Raw genomic sequence first — 14,574 nt, 5'->3', positions numbered from 1 at the left:
GATGTGGTGAGGGTTCCAAACAGGTGAGCTGTATTCTAGAATTGGTCTAGCAAATGTTTTATATGCTCTGGTTAGTAGTGTGGTGTTTTGGAAAAGAAGCTACATAAAATTAGGTTTACAACTCTTAGAGCTTTTTGCTATGTAGTTGCAGTGGGCTTTGGCACTTAGATCATTTGACATGAAAACTCCAAGGTCTTTAACGGATGGGGTCGTCTGTAAGGTAATGTCCATCTAGTATGTACTTAGTTTTAGAGTTCTTTTTCCTATATGTAAGACTGAGCATTTGCTGGTTGAAATTTGGAGCTGCCAATTTTAGACCAAGCGGTTAGATGGTCAAGGTCGTTTTGAATGATAGAAGTGTTGTCTGTGGTGTTAAATAGTTTGACATCGTCAGCAAAGAGAACACAATTACTTGAGATATGGTCACAAAGATCATTAATGTATAGAATAAAGAGTGTTGGTCCAAGGGCGCTGCCTTGAGGAACGCCACTCTTGACAGGAACAGGATTTGATAAAGCATTGCCAATTTTGACCACTTGTTGTCTGTTAGACAGAAAAGCAGATATCCATTTGTGGAGGGGTCCTGAGATGCCATAGGATGTTAGTTTAAGGAGAAGTTTATCGTGTACTACTGAGTCAAAAGCTTTGCAGAAGTCTATGTAGATTGCATCTATTGATTTGCCTTGATCTAGATTTGAAGTCCATATGTTTTTGCAGTGGAGAAGTTGTAAGTTACATGATAACTTTTCCTGAAACCAAATTGTTTGTTGGAGAGTAGGTTGTTAGTTTCTAAGTGTGAGGTAATGGATTGATTGATGATAGATTCCATGACTTTGCAGGTGACGAGCAAAGGGAGATCGGTCTGTAGTTTTCGACTAAGCTGGGGTCTCCTTTTTGAAGATGGGGATGACTGTGGCTAGTGACCAAAGTTTGGGAAGAGAACTGGTAGTGAAAGCTTTATCAAAGATAATACTTAGGGGTTCAGCTATATTAATGGAAAGTTTTTAAGAAATATGCACATAGACCATCAGGTCCAATAGAAAGCGATGGTTTTAAGTTGTGAAGAGCTTTACCAACGTTGTCTTCTGTGAAATCTATATGAGTTAGATCATCATAGTCATTGCTGGTTCGTTTGTGGAATGTTGGATATGTGTTATCGGAGTTAACAAAAACTGAGCCAAAGAAAATGTTGAAGAGGTTTGCTTTGACTGTTTCGTCATTGCATTCTTTGTTGTTAGAATCTTTTAGTGGTGGGATGGATCTTGAATCTTTAAGTTTACTGTAGGTAGGGTTGGATTTAGCAATTGAGTTTATAGTCTTTATGAATTTGTTTTATCAAATCTGTGAAACTTTGTTCAATATTTTGAATTCTTTTTCTAGGTTTTGTTCAATATTTTGAATTCTTTTTCTAGGTTTTGTTCAATATTTTGAATTCTTTTTCTAGGTTTTGTTCAATATTTTGAATTCTTTTTCTAGGTTTTGTTCAATAACTGATAGAATTTTTTTTCTAAGTTTTGTTCAATAACTGATAGAATTTTTTTTCTAAGTTTTGTTCAATATTTTGAATTCTTTTTCTAGGTTTTGTTCAATAGCTTGTAATCTTTTATCTATGTTTTGTTCAATATTTTGAATTCTTTTTCTAGGTTTTGTTCAATATTTTGAATTCTTTTTCTAGGTTTTGTTCAATAGCTTGTAATCTTTTATCTATGTTTTGTTCAATATTTTGAATTCTTTTTCTAGGTTTTGTTCAATAGCTTGTAATCTTTTATCTATGTTTTGTTCAATAGCTTGTAATCTTTTATCTATGTTTTGTTCAATATTTTGAATTCTTTTTCTAGGTTTTGTTCAATAGCTTGTAATCTTTTATCTATGTTTTGTTCAATATTTTGAATTCTTTTTCTAGGTTTTGTTCAATATTTTGAATTCTTTTTCTAGGTTTTGTTCAATAACTGATAGAATTTTTTCTAGGTTTTGTTCAATAACTGATAGAATTTTTTTTTCTAAGTTTTGTTCAATATTTTGAATTCTTTTTTCTAGGTTTTGTTCAATAGCTTGTAATCTTTTATCTATGTTTTGTTCAATATTTTGAATTCTTTTTCTAGGTTTTGTTCAATATTTTGAATTCTTTTTCTAGGTTTTGTTCAATAGCTTGTAATCTTTTATCTATGTTTTGTTCAATATTTTGAATTCTTTTTCTAGGTTTTGTTCAATAACTGATAGAATTTTTTTTCTAAGTTTTGTTCAATAGTTGTTAATCTTGATTCTAAGATTTTATCAGCGTTTGATTTTCTGGCTGGCATAATGATGATCTTTCTTATTCCTTTGTTTTATTTATTTATTTATTTATTTATTTATTTTTGTCCTCTCTCCATTGCATCTCTGATTAGTTGATTAGTAGTTGTTTGTTGATTGTGTTGTGTTGTATTAATTTGATGTCTAGGTTGAGTTGTAAGTTGTATATTTTGTGGTGATAGATGAGTTTGGAAGAGATTTAGATCATTAGAGTTTTCATTTTTTAGTGTTGAAATTTGTTTTATCAAATCTGTGAAACTTTGTTCAATAACTGATAGAATTTTTTTTTCTAAGTTTTGTTCAATATTTTGAATTCTTTTTTCTAGGTTTTGTTCAATATTTTGAATTCTTTTTTCTAGGTTTTGTTCAATAGCTTGTAATCTTTTATCTATGTTTTGTTCAATAGTTGTTAATCTTGATTCTAAGATTTTATCAGCGTTTGATTTTCTGGCTGGCATAATGATGATCTTTCTTATTCCTTTGTTTTATTTCACACTCTTTCCAATTTTAGTAATGATTAAGTGTCTGTCACTTAATCAATTATCTTTGATTTTATATCTGTCTCTTTAACTTTAAATGGTAGTCAATTTGGCAGTTGCTATGGTAATGGGGAGTCATTATGGTAACAGTGAGATTTGGCGGGAAATTTAAAATGATGAGAAAGGGTGGTTGAAGAAGCTTCTTTACAGGTGGCTGTAATGGCGGGAGATTCAAAAAGTCAGTAGAGGCCGGGAGACTGGAGTCTCCTAGGAACTCACCAGTAGTCCTGCAGCAGTCCTGCCGATTGGGGGATAGGTTGATTAGGGTTGTTGTAAATGTTGCTGGGCTTTTATCTCCTTGGTGGGAAATTTAAAGTTTGAAGCAATGAGGGAGGGCGATGATGGAGGCGGTGATGGCAGGGGCAGCGCCAGCGACCGCGGCAGCGGCAGCGGCAGCGGCAGCCCGGGGTCTGGCGGGGTGGCTTTAGTGGTTTCAGGCGTCTCCAGCCGCCTTTAATGCGGTAGCGGTGGTCTCTGGTCTGGCGGCGGCTCCGGCGGCTCAAGCGGCAGCGGCAATCCCGGGGCTGGCGGCCGCTCTTGCGGCGGCTCCAGTGGCGGCACAAGCGGCAGCGGCAGTCACAGGGCTGGCGGCGGCTCCAGTGGCGGCACAAGCGGCAGCAGCAGTCTCGGGGCTGGGGGCGGCTCCGGTGGCGGCACAAGCGGCAGCGGCAGTCACAGGGCTGGCGGCGGCCCCGGCGGTAGCGGGCGGCTCCAGCCTCTTTCAGTCGACGGCCTCACGGCAGCAGCAGTCCCAGCTCCGGCGGTCTCCGACTCTTCGCCCACTGCCTGAGTCCTCAGCAGCCTGGAAGAACCTCGGCAGCCTCAATCCACGGCAGCCTGGAAAAACCTTCGGCTCTGGAGTATCGCCAGCAAAGAATCTTCGGGGAAACTGCTCTCCTAAGAGCTCAAAAGAGCCCTTTTACAGAGAGCATTTCTCCGGTGCAACCTTCCTGGTCGCCACCTGCTGAATTTCACCTGAATTTCAAACTCATGGCTTGAGTTCCTGAACAGAAAAGGGCTGAGATCCTGTGTGCTCCCTGGCTTTATGCTTTTTCTGAGCTTTGAACTTTCTGGGGCACAGGAAGATTATCCTTATTGGTTGTCAGACTCCCAGGGGGTGGGGGTCTTAGCTAGCCTTGCTGGCTGATGTAATCTTCCCAGGTCCATGTGGTGAGTTTCTGTTCTATTGTGTTGCAAATGATGGTCATTGACAAAGATGGGGGGATTGAGTGAGCTTGGTTGAGGCTTTAATGGCCCATTGACAAAGGTGGGGGGTGGCAGGAAGTTGCAGGGAGCTGCTTTGTCTTTAAAACATGTTTCTCCATTTCTCATCCAGGGAAATATATTCTGCCTTTTTAAATATTTTCTAAAATATTTCATTCTTCTAGGAGGGGGGTGGGTGCTAAATTCCTACAAGGCAAAATATATTTCCCTGGATGAGAAATGGAGAAACATGTTTTAAAGACAAAGCAGCTCCCTGCAACTTCCTGCCACCCCCACCTTTGTCAATGGGCCATTAAAGCCTCAACCAAGCTCACTCATTTCCCCCCACCTTTGTCAATGGGTCAGAGGTAGAAACTCAATCCCCCCACCTTTGTTAATGGACCATCATTTGCAACATAATAGAACAGAAACTCACCACATGGCAAGGCTCAGGCAAGCTTGAGAGACAACCTACAGGGCTAGCTAAGACTCCCACCCCCTGGGAGTCTGACAACCAATCAGGATACTCTTCCTGTGCCCCAGAAAGTTCAAAGCTCAGAAAAAGCATAAAGCCAGGGAGCACACGGGATCTCAGCCCTTTTCTGTTCAGGAACTCAAGCCATGTGATCCTGACCACCATTAAACCATCTTTCCAAGCAGCCTCCATGTTTCCAGTGTCTTTGTCCCCACTTGGAACTGAACCCAGATGGATATTTCTTCCAACACTTTGATTAAAACTGAAAACACTTCATGGACATTATGCTGAAAATGGACAAAAATAAATTGGCCTGTATACTCAGATTAATGTACAATTGGGTAAAACTGCTGTGATAATTTGAAGATAAATAATATTTGGAGAATAATCTCATGGTCAAAAGCCTACTCCAATGAATTTCATAACAATATCCTTTGTAGATTAGACATTATAATAGACAGCTGTGTTACTCTACTCACAGCCAAGAACTGTGCACAAAACACTGTTAATGCATCTCTGAACTAAAATTAAAAATAATACACAAATTTAAAATGCAATGACATCACTGTAAGGATCAATTCATTTTTAAAGCAATATTTTAAATTACCTAACAAATATGTTTGTTGATGACAAAGCAACTTTGGGTTTTTGCAGTGCCCCTGGGAAGGAATCTGAAAATTGGACACAATCATGCTAGTAACCGCTGAAAAGAAACTCAAATGCTGCTTCTTTTTCTTTTTTCTTGTCTCTTTTTCTCTCTTTTTCTTTTATCTTTTTATATCTTTTTCTTCTTTCTACTTTTTCCTAAGTTTTGAGAGACACACATGAAATGATATTTTAAGGTAAGAAAGTTTTGAGCTTAGAATATTTTGCACACCTTGGGATGTTGCACATCTTTTGTTGCACATCTTTGGAAAGTTACTTTTGAAGATCTCAAAGCATTGATCAGCTGGCTAGTCTGCTAGCCATACATTCTGGCATGCCATGTTTTCCAAACTGTAAAGTTTTTCTTTCCTAGGGAGATCTTCCTTTGAAAGAAAAAATAATAATAATGCCTTTCTCAAGAACAAGTACAATATTAATGTTTTCTGGAAAGGAAGGAACCAAGAAGTATTGAAGAAGTAAGGAGCAGTGTGAACAAAACTGTCACTGGACCATACAAATAGAAGCTGTGATAGAACTACTGAAGATGTTTCTCTTTATCTCCATGCCTCAACTTCAAGTAAGAAAAGTTCTCAAAAAGATATTTGGGATATCTTCAAGATTCAAGAGCATGTTGACCTACATTGTTATGGTCCAGCACATTCAAAATGCTCCTACAAGTATAATCCTATTACAAAAAAAAATCACACTTCTGACAAAGTGGAATTTGTTGAAAGGCCATGCAGTGTTTCATGATTTCATCCTTTGGTACGATATTCTGAAAATTTTCCCTAGTTGATGGATTCTGTTCATTTTCATATAGAATGCATTCTACATGAAGCTAGTCTTGATGTCTTTGTATTCAACTGATTGTAAATTAACTAATGTACTGCTTGAGTGAATATTTAACTAGGTAGTTAAATTGTAAAAAATATTTTGAATATTTTTTCTTCACGGTTTATGTCTGCATTTACATAAATGTACATTTTGCAAAACTGAATAAAGTATTTCCGGTTTAGAAAACCAGATACTTTTGTTAAAATAAATTTTCCCTGTATACTCAGATTAATGTACAATTGGGTAAAACTGCTGTGATAATTTGAAGATAAATAATATTTGGAGAATAATCTCATGGTCAAAAGCCTACTCCAATGAATTTCATAACAATATCCTTTGAAGATTAGACATTATAATAGACAGCTGTGTTACTCTACTCACAGCCAAGAACTGTGCACAAAACACTGTTAATCTCTGAACTAAAATTAAAAATAATACACAAATTTAAAATGCAATGACATCACTGTAAGGATCAATTCATTTTTAAAGCAATATTTTAAATTACCTAACAAATATGTTTGTTGATGACAAAGCAACTTTGGGTTTTTGCAGTGCCCCTGGGAAGGAATCTGAAAATTGGTACGTCACCATTGAAAAAGCCCTGTTTTGAACCTTCACATGGGAGGGCTGAAATTGCCATGGCTAAAAGCAAAGAATCCAAGTACAGATAGGACTGTCAACAGAACATGGCCAGGTTCTCCATACTTGGCTGAAAAACAAGCAAGAAGTCCATTGCCATGTAAGAGTGGTGAAGGAGATGTAAGATTTAAGCCCTGGAATTGTATAGCGGACTTGATTGCTAGACTTTGCAGTATCTAATTTTCATTATTAGACCTTGCATCTACAGTAAAAACAACTTATATATCGGAGCCTTGTCCTTGACTAGTTCATGCTAAATCCTGAATTATGGTTTACATTTTCAGCAAGATGTAGTGCTATGACCCTAATGAAGCTCTGACTTCATGAGTCATAATAACAAATTATAACAAGAGTCTCCCTGATGAATCTCAATACACAGGTCAACTTTAATTGAAGTAAGATTGATAGAGGGTTTTCCCCCCCACTGACAGAACTGATTCAAATGAATGGGAATAGGAATGTGATAATATGCTATTATAGGTGTACATTGTTCTTTGAGCTAAAGATAATAGCAAAGGTCATCAATTTATTGAAGATATGTAGATACTGCAAGTACACCTATATTATTAGCTGAAAAATTAAAATATTTGTAAAGCTTTGAGGAAAATATCAAACTGAAAATGTTTTGTTCATATCAGGCAATGCAACTTTAAGCCTAGAGGACTTCAACTCCCAGAATTCCCCAGCCAGCTTTTCTGGCTGGGGAATTATGGGAGTTGAAGTCCACCAGGCTTAAAGTTGCCAAGGCTGGAGACCCCTGACCTACTGTATCATTTTTTAAAAACAAATAAGCAAAGCTTTTCAGACTTAAGTGTATATATTTAATATGGCTAAATAAACAAATTGTTTTGGTTGCACATCTACTTTTAAAATCTGCTCAGGGAATTTTTCTTTCTGCACTGCTGCCCCTTATGTAACAATCTGAAGGCAGGTAAAGCCCTCAAAACAGAACCTCAGTGTGGCATATATGATTCATAGTGACTTCCTTTTATCTAATTTCCATAAGAGAGACATTCAAAGCCGGAAGAAAGATAGTTCTCCAATGAGCTTCATGACTGAATAGACATTTGAACCTGAGTCTCCTTGTTCTTTGATCAACAGTAACATCTTAATAAGGATGTTCTGCTTCTTTTTGAGGTAAGCTTTCTACCTCTGCCAATTTCTTGCACAACTTTGGGGACTCTGAATATTTTGTGCATTCTTGAACTGTTTCACAATATAAAAAGTGAACCCTGATTTTCATTTTATGTAAGTTCTATCTGAGGATCAGCTTTAAAATTCTAATGGGAAATTCTTGGAAGCAGATTAAGCTGAGCTGTTTGTTGGGCTCAAGGCCATATGGAAAGAAAAACTACTTCTCCATATCCCTACCCATTACATTAGCATAGCAAAAAGAAAGCATTTTGCAATCTTTAATGAACTAAGGAAGAGGACAAGGATCAGCTATTTTTCCAGGTGGTGAATTCCAACCTAATAATTTATTTTAATTTCCAGTAGAGATGGATCTGCAGATCTAATTTGATCTTATATCCTGGAGTTATGAAGAACACAGGTAAGTGATCCATTTGTAGGGCAGTAGAAGACTCAGGTGCCACATGACAAATCAAAACATTACTTTTCATTAGCATTTTGTACATCAATACCAGAGTTTTCCATTGTTTGGTGTATCTAAAGTAGATTTCCACTTCTAAACGACTATGTTCAATAGCTATTTTCCATTAACCTATATCACAATTATTCTTGGCCCAACACTTCTTAAAGATCTGTTTAAAGATCTGTTATGCTGTGTCTCTTGGCTTTGGAACTAAGAAAAAACCATATTATGTTGTGCAATGACCTCTTCCAATTAATTTCCCATTGTAGACAGATTGAAATAGAGACTATTTTTCTCTTGGAATAATGAATACAAGAAAAATGGAATTGCTGGGAGGTAATGAGATGGTAGCTGATCCCAGTAGGTGCCATCTCCCACACAAGCAATCTCTTATTGCACTATGTCACAATGTATTAACCTTCTCAGATGACTTTTGGATAAAAAAGATTGGTTACCAGAATTTTCATATGGCCTGTAATGTAAAATTAGCACTGTTAGAAAAGTAACAAAGAAAGAGAGTGGGAAACTATTATTTTCTTCTGTGGACCTTTTCCTACCTCCTCTTTTGAGAACGTTGGTTCATGCCTCATACAAGAGCTCTCCTTGAAAAGTATTGGGTGAAAATATCTAATGTAATGGTACAGTATTTAAAGTAAATACCACAAAAATGCTACAACATGATTTTTAAAAACTCCCAGACTTTACTGAAAACTATTTGGCAGTTGCACACAATTCTACCTTTTAGTTTAATTATTCTGGCAAAAAGGTCCAAAGTTAAAAAAAATAAATACTCCAGTTAGGATGATGACCTGATTGGACCATGTGATAGACATGTGGGTGCAGGGGAAGGGGCTTTGGCTTTCCTTTGGGTGGGGAAAACCCGGGAGACTTCAGATTCGGGTTTTCCCAGATGTGCCAATATGACATCTCTAATAAAATGGAACTTTGAGGAAATGCCTGCCTTGTCTTATTTGGTTGGGGGTGTTACTTGAAACCCTGACAGGAGGTTCAGCTGAAAAGCTGCCCTTTACAAAGTTATTTTCAATCTCAACTTTTAGAATCAGAATTCTCTTTCATTGCTACACAGGCACAGATACATCTAAGAAGCTTACCTTATCCTCTATGTTGAACCACCTTCAAGATGTAGTTTAACATGCACTGTAATGTGTCAGCTTCTATTTGTCATCTCCTCCCACACCCCCTTCCCTCTCCTTGTTCCTTTCCCTCCCCTCCTTCTTTCTCCTCCCCTCCCCTCTTTCTCCTCTCCTCTCCTCTCCTCTCCTCTCCTCTTCTTTCCTCCTCTTCCCTCCCCCCTCCCCCCTACAACTGACCCCATTTCATTGGGTTCACAACCCCTAGTGATCACAGAAAAGGAAGTGCAGGACCTATTTCACAGACAAAAGCCAGGAAAAGCTCCAGGCCCAGACAAGATAACTCCTTCTTGCTTAAAAGTCTGTGCTGACCAATTGGGCCCCATCTTCACCCATATTTTCAATAAATCACTAGAGATGTGTTATGTTCCTTCTTGCTTCAAACGCTCTACCATCATCCCAGTGCCGAAGAAGCCCACCATCAAGGAACTGAATGACTACAGACCAGTTGCTTTAACATCTGTAGTCATGAAAACCTTTGAAAGGCTAGTGCTTTCCTACCTGAAAACCATCACGGATCCGCTGTTAGACCCCTTGCAATTTGCATACCGAGCAAATAGATCAACAGATGATGCTGTTAATATGGCTCTGCACTACATCCTACAACATCTTGAGTCTCCAAAGACCTATGCAAGGGTCCTTTTTGTAGACTTTAGTTCAGCATTCAATACCATCATTCCAGACATTCTTCTAACTAAGCTAAACCAGCTACAGGTACCGGAACAGACTTGTAAGTGGATCACAAGCTTCCTAACAAATAGGAAGCAGCAGGTGAAGCTAAGCAAGATCACATCAAATACCTGTACAATTAGCACAGGGCCCCCCCAAGGCTGTGTGCTCTCCCCACTTCTCTTCTTTCTGTATACCAATGACTGCATCTCCAATGATCCATCTGTTAAGCTACTGAAGTTCGCAGATGACACAACAGTGATTGGTCTCATTCGAGACAATGACGAATCCGCATATAGACGAGAGGTCGAACGATTAGCCTTGTGGTGCAACCAAAACAATCTGGAACTGAACACACTCAAAACCGTAGAAATGGTGGTAGACTTTAGGAGAAACCCTTCCATACTTCCACCTCTCACAATACTTGACAACACAGTATCAACAGTAGAAACCTTCAAATTTCTGGGTTCTATCATATCGCAAGATCTCAAATGGACAGCTAACATCAAAAACATCATTAAAAAAGGACAACAAAGAATGTTCTTTCTGCGCCAACTCAGTAAGCTCAAACTGCCCAAGGAGCTGCTGATCCAATTCTACAGAGGAATTATTGAGTCTGTCATTTGCACCTCTATAACTGTCTGGTTCGGTTCTGCAACCCAACAAGAAAAACACAGACTTCAGAGGATAATTAGAACTGCAGAAAAAATAATTGCTACCAAGCTGCCTTCCATTGAGGACCTGTATACTGCACGAATCAAGAAGAGGGCCGTGAAAATATTTATAGACCCCTCGCATCCTGGACATAAACTGTTTCAACTCCTACCCTCAAAATGACGCTATAGAGCACTGCACACCAGAACAACTAGACACAAGAACAGTTTTTTTCCCGAAGGCCATCACTCTGCTAAACAAATAATTCCATCAACACTGTCAAACTATGTACTGAATCTGCACTACTATTAATCGTTTCATAGTTCCCATCACCAATCTCTTTCCACTTATGACTGTATGACTATAACTTGTTGCTGGCGATCCTTATGATTTATATTGATATGGATATATTGACCATCAATTGTGTTGTAAATGTTGTACCTTGATGAACGTATCTTTTCTTTTATGTACACTGAGAGCATATGCACCAAGACAAATTTCTTGTGTGTCCAATCACACTTGGCCAATAAAATTCTATTCTCCCTTCCTATCCTATCCTCCTCCCTCTTTTGAGGTTAATGCTGCAATGGCAGTTAATTTATTTGTATTAATTCCCATCAATATCTTTTCAAGGAAGAAACTATGTTTGCTTTACATTGCCTGATGCCAATTTTTAGAAATTCAGGAAGACAAGCAGTTGTCTTCCTTCAATGATTCTTAGAATAAATTTGGTGATGTAAAACAAGACAAACCCTCTTTGGTTATACTACATAATAAGTTAGAATATACAATTCCTTTTTATAATACTAAATTGGCAAAATCAAACATGCAATTGATGCAAAAAAACCTAAATAATAGTTGATCATTTAATGTGTTTCATTCTCTATAATTATGCATTTTAGTCTTCTCATTCAAAAAGCAAAAATATCAAATTATTATGAAACAGAATAATGTATGTATCATTAGAATGAATGCTTATAGATTGTGTATGTAATTTTTTCATAAATCTGATTATAATATTCACAAATCTGTTCACAGATTTCTCTCCGTGTTTTATCACAACGAAAATTCTCAGAGTGTAACTAGTGTTCCCATTTATTTCATAACATATTATGAATGTAACGTCCATGTATAGCAGCAGACACTTACTGGCAATTCTTTAAGGAGCTTCCAGATTTCCTTCTGGCCATACTTTTTTGCAATCTGAGATGGATTTTCTCCATACTTATTTGTAATGCTACACGCTTGAATGGTTTTGGGATTTTGGAGAAGAAGTCCAGCAAATTTCTTTAATCCAAATTTAGCTGCACAATGGAGAAGAGTCGGAAGTTCCTCTAACTGTGAATCTGGATTGAAAAACAAAGATGTGCATATATATCACAAAACATCACTCAATTCCCTTAGAACATGGGGAAAGAAATATATACATTAAAGAGTCATATAGCATGGTAGACCTACTATTCAGTTGCTAACTATTGGTGATCCCTGCTCTCTTTATGATTCTTATTTTTGAACTGAGTTTCCACTGAACAGCCCTTCAAACACAAGATGATTTTCTGTAAAGTTGGACACAAGATCGCTTTATTGGGCATATTTTACTTGCACCTACCATTCCTTTCAAATTAATAATGATTTTTGAACAGCTATCATTATGGTTTTGGAACGCCACTTACAACTTAATACAACTGAATAATAATTGTAGTGTCTTAATAGAAATAAGGAAATAGTGCAAACACCACAGACAAGTCTAATATATATTTATGATCCATGAGTTTTAGTTGCACACTTGTCTTTTTGTTGCTTAGCTGAACAAAATTCTGCAGAGATGTGCTGTGGTAATTGGAAAGATAATAGTTTATTTCAATGGCATAGAGTATCAAATACAGCTAAAATGTGTTAAGAATATCAGTTTGCTAATCACATAGACCATTTATAGGCTTCTGTAATAGGTACTATATATGTGACGATGGGGCTGTTAAGCAGTACCATGAAATAGGTCAAGAACTGAGACTGTTCATTTTATTTGTCACTTGAGTCCTTGTGATAAAAAGTAAACCAAAACCAAATGTTCATTACAAGGTACATAGTGTTAACATTACTAAATAAAACACTCAGTTCTTATTCATCATCATTGGGATCCTACATTTTAAAAGACAAGGGATAAATTGCACAAGGTAATAACAATAACATGGCAATAGGAAGAAATGAGAACTGTGCTCTATTAAATCAAATTTTCTCTAGTATTCCATTCCTGCCCTTTCTCCAGAAGCTAACCAAGCATTCATATATGGTACATCATGACAACAACACTTTCTTGCTCGTGTTCTCCAGGAACTGATATTATAGCCTTCTCAGAACTTGAAAAAAAATGATAAAGATTTGCAAAACTTTGGTATATTCCTTCAATACCAGGAAAATCCAGCAGTTAACCACTTCCCCTGTCTATCAAATGGCTGTTAGCAAAAGAATTAAGAGATCCTTAACCCCAGCAAATTTAGACATAAATATTTATTAAAGTGAAAGCATCCAGTTGTCAAGATTTCTGGTATCCATCCCTTTTTTCTTTCAATAAATCTGATTAAATAAGACTGTGAGTATATTGCTTTTAGTTGCCAAGAGCTCCACAGTAAGCTAAACAAAAAGCTGCACATCCATTTAGGCAGTGAATGTCTCTAAATGGGAAATTAAAAACTCTTTTAATTTTAGGATCCATAGCCATTCGGTGGTGCTGAGAGATCATAGGGTTTTCCTCAAAGTTGTAAATGAAATTGTGTACTAAGTGTGGACCATGGATGTCTGTTGCTCTTTCCCATGATCTCTTTGATTCTGGATAGCCCTTCTTGTCTTGAGTCCAGAATTGCTTCTACTTCTATTCACCTTGTGAGATAGTCCAGATAAGAAGAACATCCAGAGATACGATCTCTATCCTTATTTCAAGATTACATTAACATTATCTTGCAAAATTGAAAGATCATGTCTCTCTCCTCGCTTTTACAGTCCAAGAAACTAGGAGAGATCATCCCAAGAAACTCTGAGAAGTTTGTTACACTGTCATTCCTACTTTCTCTTATCCGATCATCGCCCAGACTGTGGCTCTTCTTCCTGTTTCTCAAGATCAATCCCACATAACATTAAAATTTCACACTCATTATATTCCTATACTAGAAGGGCAATTCTTTCCACGAAGTGTCTCCAATGTTGGAATGCTGATTTTTATCACAAGAAAGTCCTTACTGAAGATGTTATAGTTCTGTTCTGCTAGTACAAGCAACTTGAAATAAAATGCACATTGCAGAAGATATGTCCCCTTTTTTCTTTTCTTGGAGAACAACTGCTCCATATGCCACATCAAAGCATTGGTCAGGACCATGAATTTGTGCATGGAGTCTTCATGCAGTTGCTGTGAAGTGGAAAGCTTTTCAGTTCCAGGAATGAGATCTGGTCTTGAGTAGACCATGCACACTTGCAACTTTTCTTTTATGAGTTGAGACTGTGGCCTGGTGCATTTTGCAAAACGAGGAATGAATTTTCTATAGAAATTGGCAAATGCTGCAGATCCTTCACATTTTAGGGTGTTTGTCATGACAGAATAGATTATAATTTTGCCAGGTTCCTCTGTGTGCCTTCATTAGAAATACTGAGATAAGTTGGAGTAGACTGAATGCTCATTTTTCTAATTTAGCCAAAAAGTTTGTGTTTACAGAGTCTCATTGTTTCTGACATACAAGGAAATATTTTCTGAAAAATCAGTATGTCATACAAATGCACCACTCCATAATTGTCTAAAATGTAAAAAAAAAAAAAGTTTGTGAATCTACCCTGAAATTAATCAAACCAAAAGGCATCATTGCATACAGATAGTCCTCATAAGTTGGGAAT

The 14,574-nt window shown here is 37.3% G+C and overlaps 1 protein-coding gene across 2 annotated transcripts in view; it reads right to left on the bottom strand.

Annotated features, from left to right (window-relative positions):
• BANK1 (B cell scaffold protein with ankyrin repeats 1) overlaps positions 1-14,574 on the bottom strand; it is a 213,993-nt gene that overhangs the window by 101,031 nt on the left and 98,388 nt on the right. For both annotated transcript variants that reach the window (XM_058193544.1, XM_058193545.1), the window contains exon 5: positions 11,845-12,041. In XM_058193544.1, the coding sequence (XP_058049527.1) occupies positions 11,845-12,041 (197 nt within the window). The remainder of the gene's footprint in view (positions 1-11,844; positions 12,042-14,574) is intronic.

The sequence above is a fragment of the Ahaetulla prasina genome, chromosome 8 (genome assembly GCF_028640845.1).
Source record: "Ahaetulla prasina isolate Xishuangbanna chromosome 8, ASM2864084v1, whole genome shotgun sequence".
Lineage (NCBI taxonomy): Eukaryota > Metazoa > Chordata > Lepidosauria > Squamata > Colubridae > Ahaetulla > Ahaetulla prasina.
The sequence above is the reverse complement of the archived record's forward strand: the minus strand, read 5'-3'. Positions and strand labels throughout refer to the sequence as shown.